At 33.4% G+C, this 19,156-nt stretch overlaps 2 protein-coding genes across 2 annotated transcripts; one reads left to right on the top strand and one right to left on the bottom strand.

Annotated features, from left to right (window-relative positions):
* Positions 1 to 5,159: 5,159 nt before the first annotated feature.
* On the top strand, positions 5,160 to 6,853 carry LOC132163161 (uncharacterized). The gene is made up of 5 exons (XM_059573348.1): positions 5,160 to 5,418; positions 5,546 to 5,622; positions 5,747 to 5,783; positions 5,919 to 6,033; positions 6,271 to 6,853. The coding sequence occupies exons 1-5, from the start codon at positions 5,160 to 5,162 to the stop codon at positions 6,851 to 6,853; spliced, it is 1,071 nt and encodes a 356-aa protein (XP_059429331.1).
* A 3,853-nt stretch (positions 6,854 to 10,706) lies between these two features.
* On the bottom strand, positions 10,707 to 13,634 carry LOC132163160 (bZIP transcription factor 18-like). Its single transcript, XM_059573347.1, has 5 exons — positions 13,243 to 13,634; positions 12,878 to 12,968; positions 12,644 to 12,770; positions 12,390 to 12,533; positions 10,707 to 10,975 (listed from the first exon to the last, which is right to left on the bottom strand). Exons 1-5 carry the CDS (start codon positions 13,632 to 13,634, stop codon positions 10,707 to 10,709), a joined length of 1,023 nt encoding a protein of 340 aa, XP_059429330.1.
* Between the last annotated feature and the right edge of the window lie 5,522 nt (positions 13,635 to 19,156).

The following is a 19,156-nucleotide window of genomic DNA, read 5'->3' as shown; positions in this document are numbered from 1 at the left end:
TTTTATATCATTAAAATGTTTTTTTTAAACAAAAACATACTATAAAAAGCACTAACAAATGGTGATCCAACAAATGAAATCCATAAGAAATTCTTTCACAATTGTCTGTCCGAATCACTACCAAGCTAAATACTAATAAATATTTGGATGGTTATTCAAGAATGGAGTATAGATTGGTCCTCTCCCGCGTTGGCTAGGACTTTCTTGGTGCGGCTGTATTCTCTAGTAGAATATATGTTCCCAGTGGTTCAATCCAAAACAAGTCTCAGCCTTTTGATGAGTGTATAATGACTCACAAGTCACAACTAGCATTTTAACCTTAGGCCCTTCCTAGTCGGATCCAACTTTTAAGCTAAGCCCAACATAGGATGGGGATCATGTGCAATTTGGTTGACCGAATTGCAGTCAGGATAGCTTGAACTGTTGAACTTGAACATATAAATCCTATAAGGGCTAAGACTTAGCCCTTATAGGATTTATATGTTCAAGTTCAACAGTTCAAGCAAGTGCTCAAATAGCTCGAAATGTAAAATTCGTTCCAACAAGTAAATCCTATCGAAGCTTTTTCATCCGATCTTCAAATTGATTGCAATAAAAAAAAAATAAAAAAAAAGTTAACTTTACAAAAGCCCTTTAAACTTTCAAGCGTTTTGAGAAGACTACCAAAAGTTTAAAAACTCTCAATTTCACATTTCATATTTCTAATTTGATGCAATTTACCTTATATGTTAGGATTTGACGTTAAATCCTAATGGAGTATAAATTTTTTCAAAGCACGCTTTGGTTGTTGCTAAAGACCAAAATTAATGTGAGATTAAGGGTAAATTTAGAATTTTATAAAACATTTTAGGAGTATAAAAGATCATTTCATCTATTTTAATGTCTATTTAAACCCAAAATCCTAACGAATGGAGTAGATTGTATCAAATTAAAAGTTCGATGGGTGAAATTAAAAGTTTTTAGACTTTTGAGTGTTTTTTCAAAATGCGGGAAAATTTAAGAAACCTTTGTAAAATTTTCCAAAAAAAAACATTGTACCAATAATTGAGTGTCAAAATTTTTCATTCATCAGGTTATAGTATGCTATGGTGATGAAATAGAGATTCTTAACAATTTTACTGTCTCAATTGATAGTAATCCGAATGACAAATGTAAAATAACTCATGAAACTCACATACCTAAACTATTTATCTATACAAATAAATTTAATATAACTGCTTTCATATTTACTGTTTAAATTATGAATAATTTCGTATGAATATAGTAATCCATGGTGATGACCCATTCATAACGGATTCGAATCCCCTGAAATTCTTGAGAAATTCTAATTTCTGAAATTTCAAATTCAAGTCATTTATTTTCATTCAAAAATTATTATCATGTCACGTGTTTAATTACTAATAAAATAATAAAATAATGATAATTATTAATATTATTAAAAATTTATTATTATTTTATTAGTAAGAGAACATGTACTAGAATAATAACTTTTAAACAAAAATAGGTAGCGTAAATCTTAAATCCTAGGAACTTCAAAGGATCCGAATCAATCCATGACATGACATGCACCTGGTTTGATGCAACACATACCACGATGAGCACAGAGATAGAGGAGCTGACAGTGGTGGTGGTGGGGAGGGTGGGGAAAGTGGACAAACATACTCATTCTCAAATTATTGTTGGATCCGCATTAATAGGGCTAGTATTCCCATGGGCAATAAAATAATTATGTTCCACTGGAGTGGAGTGAAATAAATTAATGGTAGGGGGTTTTGAGCAGTTGACCTTTCACTGGCAATTTGGCAAATAGGCAATGGTCTAAGCTTTTCAAGTCTCAATGAGCATAGAAAACAAACAAGTTTTGTGTTTAAATATTCCTCACATGCACCACTAGACAACGTTTGATGGCTATCAACTCCCAATTCCTCTCAAGTCCTTGCCAAAATTATGGTCATATAATAATTCATTTCACATTTGTTTTATTTATTATCATTATCATTGTTATTATTAATTGTTACTACTCTAGCATAATTGCTCTGTAATCAACATGATGGTATGACGAATGAGCAGTTTAAAAACGTGTAAGTATATTGACATTACCCACTAATAAGGACAATCTTATTTTTTGCTAAGGGATGCCCAATTTTTACTAAGGAATCTTTCTGACAATGGACGGTTCTTGTCACATTGTATAGACGAAATTAGAGAGCCCTGAGGCCATAATTTATAAGAGTTTTTGATTTCGACTCAAACTATGAACAAATTTTAGAATAGAACGAGACAGGCATGGCCTTGACCTTGAGATTTCTGGCTCTTGTTCTTGTCATGGGTCATTTAAGTAGTTCATCATGCATTGTTCTCTTACTATTATTTTCTTTGTGGGAGGTAAAAAATATTATAAAAAAAAAAAGAGAGAAGAAGTTGACGTTTGAAACATATTGAAAACATCAGAATAGACTTGGATTAATTAACAAAATGTCTTTCTAAATATTCAATTAAATGAATAAATTTCGTTGGTAGAATAAATTTGTCTAAGGCCCACTCAAGCATCCCGTTACATGAAAAACGGTCCTCCAGTCTTTCAGAGCCAATGTTTTCTAATGATCATTTTTCTTGTTTTGCAGGTTATCATCGATCGATCCGGCCGTCCAAAAATATGCTTCAACAAGTTTATTAGTATTACTCTTATTAAGAGTTTTCCTTGTAGTTGGTTATAACATAAAGTAATTAGAACAAATATCCGTCCATAATTCACACATCATTAATTGTCTTTTGCTTGACTGTTTTTTCCATTCCTTTTTTCAGCTGGTTCCATATAATTACATGGGTTAATCTTCTCAGTACAGTGGTTCCACTCTATATTGGATGAATTTTCTCTAATAACTTAATTAAGGGGAAAACTAAATTATTCCAAAAACAATAATACAAACATCTTTCTCAAGTGTTAGGTGCTTCAGAGAAGCGTGAAGCTGAGGTGGAGCTTGGTCACCGGCCATATATATAGCTTCATGTAATTAAATTGAGAGAACGAATTTAATCATTTTAATCAGCATGAAATCTGATTTTGTCCAATTTTGGTTCTATTCAAACTGTTAATTACAATTGAATCTTGAATTAATTAATTTTTTTTTTTTAAAAAAGACTTGTGTTTTTCTTGGTCTCCTCCCAGTTGTACCCTGGCCTGTTGGAGTGTAGCTCAATTTCTACCAAAGAAAATAGAACAAAAAGGTAAAAGAAGGAGACATGAGGCCACATAAAGGCTTTATTCGAAGAATCAAGTCAAAGCTTAATTTGTTATATATATCTTCTATAGCAAACATCCAATCTTAGGACCATCATAAATTTTTGTGCAATTAATAGAGAATCATGCATGATCCGCTAGTGATGGCCGTTAGATTAGAAAAGAGGCACTGAATCCAAAATATGTCAGAGAGCAGGATACAAAAACTTCACATTATTCGAGAAGTGAAAAAAAAAAAAAACCAGTTTTGTTATCAGCAGGTGCGGTCATGCATGGTAACAAGCAAAGACAAATCCGTGATCACCGACAACGGGAATCATCTCAGCACAGTTCTCTCTACAATGCCTTGCCTCTTTCCATTTACATTTGTATACTTCACGTATATATGGCGGTTTCTTCCACTCGCTTTCATAATTATGCGCGCGTGGCCTGGCCTATATATATATATATATATATATATATATATATATACCAGTCCATGCCCTAGCTAGCTAGCTAGCTAGTGACAAATATTATAACTATTTTCTCAAAATTGTTGTAAACTTGTATCTTCTTCTTATATATCTTACTAAATTTATATGGTTATTGTTGAAGCATATTTTTGAACGGTCGGATTAATGATGGAACTCGATCCTGCAAAAGAAAAGAAAAGCTACAAGGATGATGCCAGCCAAAAGAAGTTGGCGAAGAACCTCCGATGCTTAAGTCAATAAAAATTTTATGAAATAATTAAATAGAGAATGTAAGAGCTCCTTGTCTAACTTGGTAACATTGGTGTCCATGGTGTGTAAGTTAATTTCCTTATATGGTGTGATTTCCCATGTTGTTCACATTAATATATAGTCATTTGATTTAAGGATTATTGATGAGAGTATATAATTTTCACGTGGAAAAGATCGATGTACATAAGAGTGAATGCTTTGTTTTTCTTATGAGGTGTTTTTTTTTTTTACGAGAAATGGGAAGAATGACTAACCATACTTTATATGAATTCAGGTAAGTATTGTTATTTAATACTTTAACGACGACATTTTTGTTGTCATCGATATGAAATTTTTTCTAAAAGTAGCATCGACTAGCAAAAGTTGTTGCTGATAATTAATTAAACACTTAATTATTAGCAACAACTTTGGGGTTGTCGTAAAAGTTTGATTGTTAAAAATTACATTTTTATTTCATAACTATCTTACAATACTAACGTGACGTACAACACCAACCAATACTTGAATAAAGTCTTGTTAAAAGGAAAAAAATAAAATAAAATTAAGATTAGTTGAGATTACTACATTAACATTATGAAATAATTATAAAATAAAAATGTAATATAATTACAAGTTTTGGGTGTCAGATTCATGGATAGACTCAAGCGATAGTCAAGGACCTCGAGGTAGGTAAATCTCAAGTTTAATAATGTGTGTATATATATATATATAGACGAGTACAAATGGAAGCACTGTCATAGCTACGCGCCTGCTAGAGAGTTTGGGTCTTGCGCTCACCTCTACAGTTTATAATTCCATGCATGTTTATTTCCACTTCTCGATCTTTTATCCAATCTTCCACTTACCCCAGATAACAACTGGTCCAAATTCTTACTTTACATGTTTCACCACATCATTTATACAAGACATGACATTTATCCTACATGAATAGGTACAAGATCTAAACTCTTTCTGTGCAGAAAACTATCTGTACACTAAGATCAAGACCACTAGGGTTCCTTTTTCTTTTTCTTTTCATATTCTTTTTAATTTATGGAACTTTCCGGGTGAGGAAACTTTGCTCTGCAGAAAGGAAGATCAAGATCAGTGGATTTAGGAACCATGTGGATACACATGAGAGGCAATATTCACTTTGAATTGAAGTGACTCGATCACTTTCCAACTTAAGGATTTTCTATATATAGAAAGAAGTAAGCATGATGGAAAGTGGGAAAAACGATGGGTTGAATGTGAAATCTTCAGAGAGGAGCGAGGAAGAGGAAGGAGATGATGAAAGTAAGACCAAAAACAGTGCAAGCTCGAGCAACAGCATAGTTGATGAGGAGAGTGAGAAGAAGGCCAGCAGCTCTAGTGGGGTGCGGCCATATGTACGATCCAAGCTGCCTAGACTAAGATGGACTCCTGATCTTCACCTTTGTTTTGTCCAGGCTGTAGAGAGACTTGGAGGTCAAGAGAGTAAGATCTTCAATTTTCCACCTTTTTTTTTTTTTTAATTTTTATGATCATTGCAAATTCATTATAGCTTTTGGGAATTTCTGTATATATATATGGTTTTTATACATGTTGTTTTCTTTTTGTGTAGGGGCAACTCCTAAATTGGTTTTGCAACTAATGAACATCAAGGGCCTAAGCATTTCTCATGTCAAAAGCCATTTACAGGTAAATTAAAAATGTTAATTAATTAGTATAAGTATTCATATATATATTCAGTCTTTGAGATTCACTTCATTCATTGGGAGTCTCATTTTTTTTGTTTTTCTTAATTTTGGCATGTTTCGAGCAGATGTATCGGAGCAAGAAGATTGATGATCAGGGTCGAGGTATATATATATTTATATAAATTTATATATACACCAACTAGCTAGAATGTACAAATTAGGGTTTATAATTTCCTACTCATGACTCATGCTTTTAATATATGAAACTTTGAACTGTTATCTTTCATGAATTGACAGTTATAACCAGTAGAGGACATCTTATGGGAAGTGCAGATCAGGATTGCCAAAACCTTTGGAAACAGTACTCCATGCTTCAAACTACTATTGATCAAAGGGTTACCCCCAAATTCAGGTAACTTATAATTTTACCTCAACACAAGAATTTTGGTCTTTAGCAACGACATTTTTGTTGTTGCTGATATGATTTTTTTTTTTTTGGTTGAAATTAGCGATGACTAGTAGTAGAAGTTTAATTATCAACGATCGCAGATGACCAAATTTTTTGTAGGGCCTTTAATTAATTACTTGCTTTGCTTAAGTGCATTTATCGATCAATTTTCTATATGAGTTTTTATCTTTCTCTCTCAAGATATGGTGACTTTTCTTGGAATGGTGATGGGAGCTGGATATCCAAGCCTTATTTGACTGATCATCATGAAACGAATATTAGAACACGAGATACCCTTTCTGAAGGTATTGATTTGAACAAAAGGAATATTGGAGCTTTCAACATGAATAACATTAACATTGCCTTCTCTAAACAAAGTAGCAAGAGAAAACTACAAGAGTTTCAGGAAGAATTTCAATGGCTGCTCAATCAAAATCCTATCAAAACCCAGCAGACAAGGTCCAGGGAATTGCATGGAAGAGGAAGAGAGAGAACTAGTGGAGAAGATCAGCAAAGCACAGGAAGAAGGAAATGCTTTCATGATGACATTGATTTGAGTCTATCATTGAGCTGCATAAGATCAAGACAAGAGGAAGATCATAAGAGAATACCATGGATTGAGGAAGAAGTGGCTAGCAATTTATCGCTTTCTTGTGTATCTTCTTCAAAGAAGGGAGACTATTCTATAGATCTCAACATGCCATCAAAGCTTAGCAGGTTGAGTGCAGAAGATTATAATGCAGAAAATCCGAAATTGGCGAGTACCCTTGATCTGACTATATGAATTACAGAATTCTAGTGAGATCCTGTTGGTACTTGTACAAGAGGATACATAGATTGTTGTTATTGTTGCTGAAATATGAAGTTTCGTTAAATGTTTCTTTATCATGTATGTTATCCATTGCATTTTTCAAATGCAACATGTTACTTATCAATTAATTTCAGCTCCTGATACTTCAGTTCTTTCAATATGTTGCATAAGAAACTCTTGTGAATGTAAATTCTCTCTCTCTCTCTCTTTAAAAACTACTATTAGTGATAGTTAGAATATTAATTAAATAATTAAGTTTAGTATTTCTTATTAGTTTAGACTTTTAGATAAGTGGTGGTGATTTAACATGAAATAATGATAGAGATTGCAAAGGCATATTTTTGGAAAGCTAGACCAAATAATGGGTTACCTGCAAGATAAGAAGGAAACTACCAGGTTGAGGCTGCCGGAAGAGCCTTTTATTGTTGAATAAAGAGTGGTGTTAGATGGTGAAGGTCATATATATATACCTCTTTTCGTGAATTTCACCCTTGTTATTTCAGACTTCTTTCGAGATGATCTCTAGTAAAAATTGTTAGATTGTTTGTCGCACATTACAATACTCCTAAACTTTTAAGGGCCTCTCTATGGAGTTGATCACCTTTTTGTGAGGTGCATGGCCCTTTTATTAATTAGACGTAAGGCTTTCGGCCCTAAGCTTCTTAATGGTATAATCAGAGGTTATGAATTTGAACTTTGACTTCACAAACTCTATATTAATTTTGACTAAATATTCTTTTGGTTTGACCCCCACTAAACTCATTTCATCCTTTTCACCTCCTTCATCACATTTTCCCATTCTGGCCAAGTATATGCATTTGTTGTGTTCCTCACAAACCTGTTTCAAATGCGTTCTTTTGAACTCCAGGTGTGATCGATCAACACAAAAATCAGTGATCCACATCTGATATATAGTAGCTCGTCATCAAAGGTATAGTAATTAACTAGCTATTGTAAAAACATTTCCAGAGATTATGTATATAGCAACAATATTAGTGTATAAACATAAGATATAAACGATGTCTCTGATAAAAAGCAAAGCATGTTGTGTTGGGCTTACCTCTTCTTGATTTCAAATGAACGTCCAGCAGCCAGGGTCAAACAAAGGTTTCAAGTTTTTGTTTTTTTTTTTTAAGTGTGTGTGGTTATTTTCCACTTCTTTTTTGGTGCAAATAAAGTGTATCAAGTTGGTATTATGGCCAGGTTTGGGAGCCTGGCCTTGGTAAGTAATTAATGGATTCCCCCATCCCCAGCATCTTTCAAAGTGAATTTTGATGTTGCCATCAGGCCTACTTTTGCCGTTGCTGCCACCACTCTCAGGAACCACTTAGGTGATTTTATTGATGTCAATTCCTTGAAGCTCCCTGCCATGAATGCTTGTTTGGGAGAAGCTCATGCAGTCCTCTTGGCGGTCAGACTGGTTGTCGATCTCCTCAGGTTGCTCTCCTTTACTTATTGAGGTGATTCCTTGGTAACTATTATCTCCATCACAGATCCTCTCCTCCTTTCAGATTGGAGATTAGAACCAGTTGTTGCCGATATTCAAAATCAGCTCGTCTTTATCTCAGAATGGAAGGCTTTGAAGGTTTCTAAATGTATCAACTTTGTTGCACACATGTTGTTAAATGGGCCGCTTCTCGCCTTGTGTTTAGAAGCATTCCCACTTTTTTCTCATTTTCTTTCTCTTTGCATCAGAAGTGGCAATGAACCTCCTTTATAATTCTCCTGCCGTAGTTTTCCTTATTTGAATAGAAAAAAAAAAGAAAAAAAATAATAATAATTAATGGATTGTCATACATGAAGAGAGCCCATGGTTTTATGGTGTTAGAAGCGTATTAGAATTCTATGTAATTCATTGTTCGAATTTCATGTAACTTAGACAATCTCGTAAAGAAGGAACACGAGGCCTATCTAACCCCACGCAAGTAATTAAGTTCTTGTACAAATTTCATGACAAAGTAAAGAGACGAAAATAGAGAAAGAAAACACAAAAATTACATGGTTCCTACAATATTCCACTTTTATTTGTGTTGAGAGTGGGAACCTCCAAGAGCTATGTATTCAAAAAGTCCAACCCAGCACTGATTCCTAGAGATAACTTTAAGGAGAAACAGGAAGCCCAGAAATGGAGCAAACTCTGACCCTGCACAGAGCTGAAAATTGAAATGGCCAATGCCTACCCTGGCTAAAGCCGAAGAGCAGTGACAGGGACCCGCCACCACGCGCCGAGAATAGCCCAAACAAAGCTGACTCAGTACTTGCACTTTGTTCGCTGCTACGCGAGTTACCAACAAGAAACTAGAGAAAAGCAGCTTGGTATTGGTTAATGGTACTTATGAATAAAAAGGTACTTAAACTGATATTTATTTTAATAAACAATTTTTACATGTATTTTAATAAAAGTAATAAATCATATCTATTTTTAAAATATTCTTAATAATTATAATCGAAAATCTTTAATGGTAATGAAGATTGAAATTAAATGGGCTGAAACATCACACCTACACTGTAACTTTTAATAATTTAGGGGTGACATTGCAAATTAAAACTCGTGATAATTCAAGGGAGTAAATGAAGTTTCTCATAAAATTAATCATTTCTCACTGGCTTAATATTTTGAGATAAGTGATAATTTAATTAATTAACATGGTATTAGAGCAAATTAATATCTTGTTTAAATCTTATTTTTGTCATTTACTTCATTTTAATTAAATATTTTACATGTTGGACCTTACTTATTAAGAAGAGTTTATGAAGAAAAAGTGTTAGAATATTAACTAGATGACTAAAATTAACAATTTCCTATCAACTTAATATTTTGGAATTAGGGCCAATTCGATAAATTTTAAAGCCTAAGTTTAAGTTGAGCCATTTGTATGTTTAAATATTAATTAAAATAATTTTAATTTTTAGTTTATATTTTAATTTTATTTTAAAATATTTTTTTTCCAATTGACATATAAATTTCATCTCTGCTGTGAGACATTTAGTTTCAACAGATGACATATTTTGTGTTGAGCTACATAATTCTATTTCTATAGAATTTAATTTGCACAAAGAAATTTATTTTATTCTAAATATTATTTTAATAAAGGAACTTGGCTGACATGTAGATTTGAAGTTCAAGCAAAATTATGAGTTTAGTTACTGCCTTAGGGGCGTCTTTAATATTATGTGGCTTTCCTTTTTTTTTTCCTCTTTCTTTCTCTCTAAATTCTCAATATCTTAGAATTCAATTCTTTGTAATTACTTCTACCATAATTGGAGCATTAATTAAAAAGCATTGACTAACCTCTACCATAATTGGAGCCTTAAAAGTTATATATATATACTCTTGCTATTTAGGGCCTCATATTTTATTAGGACCTTAAGCGACAGTCTAATTTGCCTATGTTATTTTTTATTTTTTATTTTTTGAGTAATTGCCTATGTAATTTAACAATGTAGTACATATACCCTTAATCACCATCCTTATATTTTCCATAATGTTATACATAAACACATATAGTCAACAGACAATACAAAATTCATAGCACAACATGCAATTAATCTTTACGTACGTTACAACAAACCGCGGGACAAACAAAAACATCGAAGAAGGTGATCCAATGAAGAGCAGACAAGCAGAACATTTAAAGGGGGGCTGAAATTAGCTACAAACCAGTTTGTAGCTAATTCATACAAACTCATATTAGTAATATGTGTCCCTTAACATGTGAGAAGTATATATTTCTTTAATAACATGTGCTTCTCACGTGTTTATTAGATGATTTTGTATGAATCAGCTACAAACTAGTTTGTAGCAAATTTTTATCGATTTAAAGACTCATACGAAGCAATTGGGAGCTGTATCAGCTGGGTTCGAGGAGTTGTAGCTCTGCATCTTGTCTATCCCACCCTGGTTTGAGTTAATGTTCGTTGCTTTCTGCTGTGTCGACGGCCCAGATTGATTTAAGCTCGGGTTCACCATCTGCCCTAGTGCAAGTTCCCAACTTGGCATCCACGCCTGTCCTTGCTTTTGTTGTGCTTCTTGTTGTGTCAAATTTAGTTGGCTCGGCCTATGCACTTGTGGTGGGTTCTCTCTACTAATCTGGGCTGCAAAAATCCAAGCATATATATATTCATTTATTCACCATGTCACATCGATCGTGTACGTGTTGTTAAATGCAATAAAATAAAATTTTGACACGGACATTCCAACCTGTTCGAAAACAACAAAAAGTTCTAGGGTTTGACCATAGAAGAAAAATGATGAGTCATTCCTTTAATTACATGATAGAGACCAAATGACCAGGAAGAAAAGGATTGAAAACTAATGTGAAGGAGGTTGTTGAATTATTTCAAAAAAATTTAAGTTAATATAAATTTAATCATTTAATTACTATTTTAACATAAGTATATAGTTGAAACCGTGCGATTATTGAAAATCTCAAAACACAAAAGAGAAATGTTTCAGCTAATTAAAAAAAAAGAGGCAAGAAAATGAAATTGTATGAATTGCAACGATTGTCAATGTCGTGAGCAAAGCTTCTAGCCTTCGAGGATGACTTATACCCTTGCGCTTATATATAGTCATTAGCTTGTGTTCGAGGATATGAATAAAGAAGACAAAGACAATAAGACAACCAAGACAAGTAACTGCTCATTTTGTTTGTCCCATTTCTCACTACATGAGTTTGACTCAAATCAAATATTCTGCGACACCCTCGATTACCACGCCCGGGATGAAGTTCAATTTTTAACCCCTCGGCCGAACTAATTAAACATTTAAGTGAAGAAGACAAAACTAAAAAAAAAAAAAAAATTAAAAACGTTTGGGGTTAAAAAATAAAAAGTTGATTTTAAAGAGAATATTACAAACAAAAGTACATAAATTTTGGGACATTAATGCCTTACCTAATTCCGCCCCTACTGTATTGAAGTACTCTGGTTAACGAAAAAGAAATTGCATAAGGAAAATATGGATTAAAATTCCATGCAATAGAGTTATCGTATTGCAACTGAGCTTCTTCAAACTCCACTTGTTCAAACAACCAGAACGCTTGAACTATATCGAAATACATATCCCGAATAAATGGGGTTCAAGTACGTTACGATAATATTATTGGACGGGATTTAAATTCTCAAAAATCACGCTTTTATTGTCAAATCCTTTCCAAACATGTCACCAATTATATTTCCCTAAATATCATTACTTTTTCTGTCCTTGAACTATAACTTCACCCGTAGGTTTCTTTGTTGAAAAATAGGAAAAAATAAAAAATAAATAAGTACGATAGGATCACTTTGCAGGTATGTGTTAATTTCTTGATTTTGATATGCAAGAATGGAATGCACACTTCCTCTAACCATATATTTATACATATATTAATGGATTCTAGAAACCATAAACTAAGAAAACATAATAACGTACGGGATCACCTAGAGATATATAGTACTGTTAAAATAATTAATGTTCAGGTTAAGGATTGATTAGCTGTAATCTAGGTTATATTAGAACTGATTTTACCTTGATTTGAGTTCAAATAACCCATCATGTTTGGATTCCCAGTTTCCCAACTAAGCATTCTTTTCTGCGCCTGCATCTGCTGCTGTTGGCTCAAATGAAGTCGCCTCAGCCTGCTCACTTCCGCTTTCTTCTCTTCAATTTCGGCTGCCAAAACACGCAGAAACAAAATTTTTTCATTAAAAGAAACAATTAAGCAGTACGAGAAAAGACAAAGACACAAACACTCAGAGGAGGATGTCGGTCGGTCTAGTCACCGTCTCTGAGGATTTTGTTGTTGGTGTAAGCCGACATCTGCTGGCTCAAACTTTTTTGCTCCAGTTGTAAGAAACGTTGGTGGTTTTTATAAAGTGCAACTTGAGGAGATAGTACTGATATTTGAGCCTGCATGTACACAAAGGACGAAAGATAGAAGATCTTGGCGTATATATATAAAGAAAATATATAATTTTGAAGATATAATGTTTATATATAATCAAGAGGTTAATTACCTCTAAAGCTTTCACCTTCCTTTCCATCTCAGTCACGTACTGAAGCTTCTTCGTTCTAGATTTCTGTGCAGAAAGTCGGTTTGACATAATCCTACAAATTAACAAAATTATGCAGATCCTTCAAGGCTTCAAAAAAAAAAATATAACCCACCATATGTAAAAAGAAATAAATCGTTGTTATTATTATTATTTGATAGTCAGAGTTTTCACGGCTCTCAACTCCGATTAGATTTTTAGGACACCGTGTAAAGCTCAAACGGGGATACCCACCAAACCATGTTTGAAAATGGCTTTAGGGTTAAGTGAATTACCACTCAAGCCGACCCATAAAAGTTTAAAGAAACATAGAGAGATAGATGGATCACCGTTTGAGCTTTTTAGGATCCTCGTCTGGATCTATGTTTCGACACCATTTGGGCCTGACATTGCTCACAGTCTCAGCTTTGATAGAGTTACTTTCGCCGTCTTCGGAGGAATTAGGAGATGGGTTCTGGGTCTTTTTGTTAACACCACCACCCGTCGACGCCGGCTGCGAGTTGGGTTGATCAAGTGGCCGGAAATAAATCTTGGTCGTCCGGCTGCTGCTGCTGCCAGAACCATTGTCGCCATGGAGGAAGGGTCTTTTCCAGACTTGAAAGGAAGAAGTACTAGTGCCTAAAGGAAGATCAGCGGAGGGAGGCATCGCTTCGATTGAACTTTTAGGCCATGGTGTCACGTCCAGGCCAACGCCACTACTCTTTTTGTTCGTGTCCTCCATATCTCAATGTTTTCTTCCTGCAAATTACAGATAAGGAAATGAACTTTCTGTAATACTCCTACTCACACCCTAGCAAGCAATTGATGGATGAGCCTGTGGGATTAAGAGCGTTGCCTGGCCCTACCTTTATAAAGAGAAAATACAGTCAAATTACCAAATATTTCCTTGTCACATTATTGCACCACTCGTTATTCCCCATAGCGGGTCATTTGGTAAATTTGAAACAAGTCTAATACCCTAAAGAGAAATACTATACCACGCTACATTTTTATTTTATCCTGTTATATTGATGTGACGGAGTCTAATAACTTTTGGATAAGTCTTTATTTGAAAAAAAAAAAAAAAAAAAAAATTAATAACTTTTAGACCCTACCACGTTAGCATTATGGAATAAAAGTTTGATGTATAAGATTACTATTTACTCATACTCTAAAACACAGATCTCACCTTATATTGTTAAAAGAGTAGCGTTAGAAACCTCATTTTTAGCCCATAATGCTAATATGACAATTCCAAGCAACATTTGGATCAGTCATAGTAATAAATAAAAAATTAAAAAAAGAAAAAAAAAAAAGAAAAAAAAGAAGAAGCAAATCTAAGGATTGGTAGAAACAGCCACATCAGCATTGTACAATAAAAATGTGAAGGGATGGAATTAAATGTTGGGTATAAGAAGGACCCTAGGTTTTCCAATCTTTTCTTAATTTTGTTTATTATATATATATACGCGCACACATACTAGGTTTGACCCTATAAAATTAAATTATACTTAGCCTCTCATTCATATTATGACCTCATAATGAGAAATCTTGATTCTGTCTTAGCTGGTAGATGCTATATATTAGTCGCATGACTCGCATTAGGTACGTAATTTGGTCAATTTACATGGCCTCATAAGATATTGTTGATGATTGAGTTAGATATTCCTTGCTAATACGAGATGTGTTTAGTGTCATTCTCCTATACATTTTTTGTCCTTTTTTTTCTTTTCTATTTTTTTTTTTTAATTCACTATTAAATATGTGGAACCGACATACTTATCTCTTATACAGAGATAAACAAAAAAATAAAAACCAAACATTTCTCTTATCATATTCATGCTTATCTCTATTAAGGATCTCTCCAACGGTAATTAAGAACCATGCCATATGGTAAAATATGATAGCTGTCGCTTATGCTAATTTGAATGCATGAGAAAGCTACCATGAGTTTTTGAAACAGAATTCAGGCTAAGTATGGAACCTAATCATTATAGTACAGCAAACATGTCACCAAATTGTGCCATGTGGACGTCCAGACAAGCAATTGGATTTTTTTTTTTTTTTTTTTTTTGAGAAAACTTCATTGAAAACGTTTGAACTTTCACCCGATTTGATAACCCCCCCTAAACTTCAAAATCTTACAATTTAATTCTCTGAGCTTTCAATTGCTCTCAATTTAATTGGATCTCTCCGTTAAATTTTAAACGTTATATGACGTTTATACCTCTGACTTTTATATAAAATTCAAACTTTCAAAACGTTTTTTTATATATTAAAAACAAAAACAAAAAAACAAAAATCAAGGATATTTTGGGATATTTTGGTCTTTTTTTTGTATTTTTAACGGCTAAAATTGATGGGAGTGTCTAAATTGAGAGCAATTTGAAAGTTCAAGGGACCAAATTAAGAGATTTTGAAATTTAGAGAGTATATTTCAAAACGTGTGAAAGTTCGAGAGTTTTCAGTGAAATTTTCTTCTTCTTTTTTTCTACAAAAAGCTTGCATAATAATAAAGCTAGCACAGTTTAAGCTACTAGGGTTTAATCATGAATTAAGGAGACAACCCAAAAAAAAAAAAAAAAAATTAGAAGATATATTAATTCAATATTTAATACGAAATTCAGTGTTGAGTTGCTCCAAATTAATATGTTTTCCAAATTTGTATCAGATGTCTTAAAAGAAGTCACTTTGTTTTTGACATGACAAGTACATTCGATTATGAGTATTTAATTAATACTTTCGAAACCTATTTATCAGTAGTATAATATACGATCGAAAGTCTATTTTACAACCTTCAATAAAAATTTGATACATCAAGTAAAAATATTAAATACAATAGAAATTAAAATAATGTATTCTTAATTAATTCAAATTAATCTCATGAATTTTTTAATTCATTTTAACCCAACGTGCACCACCCACAACGAACCTCCCATCCACCTCTGAGCCCCTGACACCAAAGCCTCCAAAACCAGGCAAGACAGTGGCTTAAGTGATTTTGTCCATAGTTTTGTCAATATGTATTTTGGCAAGAGAATGAAAATTATTTAGTGTGAAGAGTTATATTATTTTTTGATATTTTTAGCTTAGGTGTCTACTTTCTATTCGAGAGTGCAAAACACCAAGTTTACATCACGACCTAATTGAAGTTATTCTCTAAATTAATGATCTGGTTTTGTAATCGGCTCCAACAATAACCTTGAGGTGGGGTTTTGTTTGGAGAATCTAATCATATATCTTTGGACATCTAGGCTTTTAGGAAGAGTAAATACATTTTTATGGGATTATTATGAGGTAAAAAAGTGAAAAACTATGTAAAGCAAAAATGTGTTCATTTGGTAAAAATATTTCTTTTGACTTTTTTGCTTTAAAAATGTTCAAAATTGTGTTATATGGACAAAACAAGCTTTTCTAAGGACAAAACAAGAATGTTGCGATTTGGATGAGCAATAACAAATTTGTTTATTTTCGGACCTGGCTAGACAGAAAGAGCTCAATAAATAGATTTCTGTCAAACATGTCTTCTAGTTGTAGATAATGTAAGGAAGTTTTCATGCATGTTGGTCGGTTCTTGGGATATTGCTGCAGACGATGTATTAAGCAGATTAGGGGAAAAAAAAAAATTAAGAAAGAATAATAATAAAAGTTTTTAAGAAAGCTAGAGCCCAAGTTATTCTGCAAATTAACTCCTTTTTTATTTGTCTTTCCTCATATTCTTGAATTCATAGGGTAAAGTTTTCCCCCCAATTTGAACCGGTAGGAATTCCTCCAATTTAGAACATTAAATTGATATATGCTTCTAGAGTAAGTAATTCTCACACGCATTTTTAATCAAATTAACCGCTAATGTAAAATGCACGTGAGAAGATCATCGATTTCAAGAATAAATGTCAATTTAATAAATTGAGTCGAAGGAAAATGACTTTATATATCCTTCTTCAAAAATCAAACATCAATCTACTTCAACAATCGCGTCGGATCAATCAAAATTTAAACATATACTTTAATTCTTTGGAGAGCCTTAAATTAGAGACAGATAGATATATATAAAAACATGGGAGTAAATAGAAAGGTAGGGTGACTCTTGAATTGTGTAATTAGTGACCCTAGATTGCTTACTTAAGGTTGACTTGTATGATATTCATCTACCAATGAAAACCATTAATGCACCACCCTATCATTCAAGTAATTAGCTTAATTAGACTACAAGAAAATTTCACTCTTTCATATTCATCCCCTATATAACTCTTGTCATATTCATCCCCTCTCATATATGTAAGTTCTAATGAGAATCCTAGGGGAGGAAAAGGCATCAAGATAAATAAATTTTAAACAAGATCGAATAAAATTAAACCCAAGTACAATATATATATATAGTTTAAAAGACAGTTTTCTTTCAAATGCATGCGAGAATTACATATTTTGGATATATAGGAGTTTAATAGACTGATCAGTTAGAAGAAATAGCTCTAATCTAGTTCGGAGAAAAACTTAGTTTTTCCGGGACAAGCCAATACTGAATGTTCTTTTAGGAGGGCCCTGCAGGGTTTGGAGGGTTGAAGTACTCCACAAAATCTCCACCGCCAAATTGAGCAGAGTTCTGGTTCACCATCTGCGGAAACCCAGGTGCCACAAAATTATCATTACAGCTCTCATGATCAGGTTGGTTTAAGCCCATATGATGATACTCTAACGGATGATTCCCAGGGTGTGCGCCATTGATGAGCATCTCTGGCAGTTGCTGCGGTTGTTGTTGACAAGCCTCAAACATTAACTGCTTAAGAATGTCTCTTTCTTTCTTCAGTTCCTCATATTCAGCTGCATTAATATTATTTCTTGGTTAATCTTTCATTGATCATGTGTGAAACTAATTGATGAGAGAAAGAAAGAAAGAGAGCGAGAGAGTACCTTCTTTGTACATAAGTTCACAAGAAAAGGCAGAAAGTTTTTGCTTAATTGAATTGTTTTCAGCTTTCAGAAGCAAATTTTGATGATGACTATATTTTATCCTTGGAGAGTGGATTGCTACTTTGGCCTGCATGTATATATATATATATATATATATATATATATATATATATATCCCAAAGAAATAAAAATTCATTGTTACAAAGTTTTGATTAGTGAATGTCATGTTGGTTCAATAAATAAATTTACCATATCAACTACATGGAAAATAATAATAGGGTTGATGACAAACATTCAGGGATCATATTTACGAGCGTTTATTTAAAAGGGCACGCACGCATCCAATCATAGAGATGCAAATTACCTGCAAAGCTTTCACTTCTGTTTCTAGTTCTGAAATATATTGGATCTGTTTGAGTCGATATTTTTGTGAGTACTGTCTGCTTGCCATAATTCTACAAGCCAAGGATAGATAATTAAAGACATGTTGGGTCAAAAAAAGGAAGCACATCTTGAAAAGGATTGTATATAGAGAAGTGAGTGAATTAATTAATGAACCTTCTAAGCCTCTTGGGGTCAATGTTAGAGTAATCTTTGTCACCGTGGCCTCGAGGGGGCTGGGCGGTCTCGATTTCTGCACCAGCAACTCCTTTGACAGAGCTATGACTTCCATTAATGGTGTAGAGCTCATGACCAGAGCTAACATTCCCATGGGGTACAGTACGACTCCTACTTGGGCCTTCCATTTCTTCAATCAACAACTTAATGATCACCTATAAAGACAATCCCCATATATAGCCGTATGAGTATATGAAGAAAAAGCACAGCAAAAAAACGAAAAAAGAAAATGGATTTTCACTTGCTATTCATACTAGCTTATGCTTATAAATGGAAGAAATGAATAGGGCTAGAATACAAGAAAGATCTGCCACAGCCACCCCTTAATTTATAGATGCTAGAATGAGAGGGAAACTCTACAAATTACTTGCTATAACTATTTGAATATTGTCACTTTGAGTATCCATTCTGTCACTCTATAATGATAGGAAATCAGCGGTTGTCATTTAGGCTGAGAAGAATATGCCAGTAAGTTTCCCCAACATAATGCTATTCTCATAATCATGAAACCCTATTAAATCCACATTAGCAAAAAAGGAAAAACTATGAATTAGTTTCTATATGGGTACAGGTAACAGGCTAATAGCCAATGTGTAAGTGGACACATGCTAGGTGCACTAATCGAAACCTAATAATTATATATTCCGTTACACGTTTAAGAAATTATTCACGTAACAAAATCATCATTCCGCTTTTTCGGACTCTTTCATCACCGGAAAGCTTGTGCTCTTTCTT

This window comes from Corylus avellana, chromosome ca10 (genome assembly GCF_901000735.1).
Source record: "Corylus avellana chromosome ca10, CavTom2PMs-1.0".
Classification (NCBI taxonomy): Eukaryota; Viridiplantae; Streptophyta; class Magnoliopsida; order Fagales; family Betulaceae; genus Corylus; species Corylus avellana.
Note: the sequence above shows the minus strand (reverse complement) of the source record. Positions and strands in the feature narration are given on the sequence as shown.

What these genes read in the sequence shown, in the direction of transcription:
- LOC132163160 (XM_059573347.1), bottom strand. Translation starts at nt 13,634, where the DNA reads ATGGAGGACACGAACAAAAAGAGTAGTGGCGTTGGCCTGGACGTGACA. An exon ending in GGAAGGTGAAAGCTTTAGAG is followed by an intron (nt 12,771 to 12,877) that starts GTAATTAACCTC and finishes GTGTACATGCAG; the next exon opens with GCTCAAATATCAGTACTATC. An exon ending in CAACAAAATCCTCAGAGACG is followed by an intron (nt 12,534 to 12,643) that starts GTGACTAGACCG and finishes GTGTTTTGGCAG; the next exon opens with CCGAAATTGAAGAGAAGAAA.
- LOC132163161 (XM_059573348.1), top strand. Translation starts at nt 5,160, where the DNA reads ATGATGGAAAGTGGGAAAAACGATGGGTTGAATGTGAAATCTTCAGAG. An exon ending in GATTGATGATCAGGGTCGAG is followed by an intron (nt 5,784 to 5,918) that starts GTATATATATAT and finishes ATGAATTGACAG; the next exon opens with TTATAACCAGTAGAGGACAT. An exon ending in AGGGTTACCCCCAAATTCAG is followed by an intron (nt 6,034 to 6,270) that starts GTAACTTATAAT and finishes TTCTCTCTCAAG; the next exon opens with ATATGGTGACTTTTCTTGGA.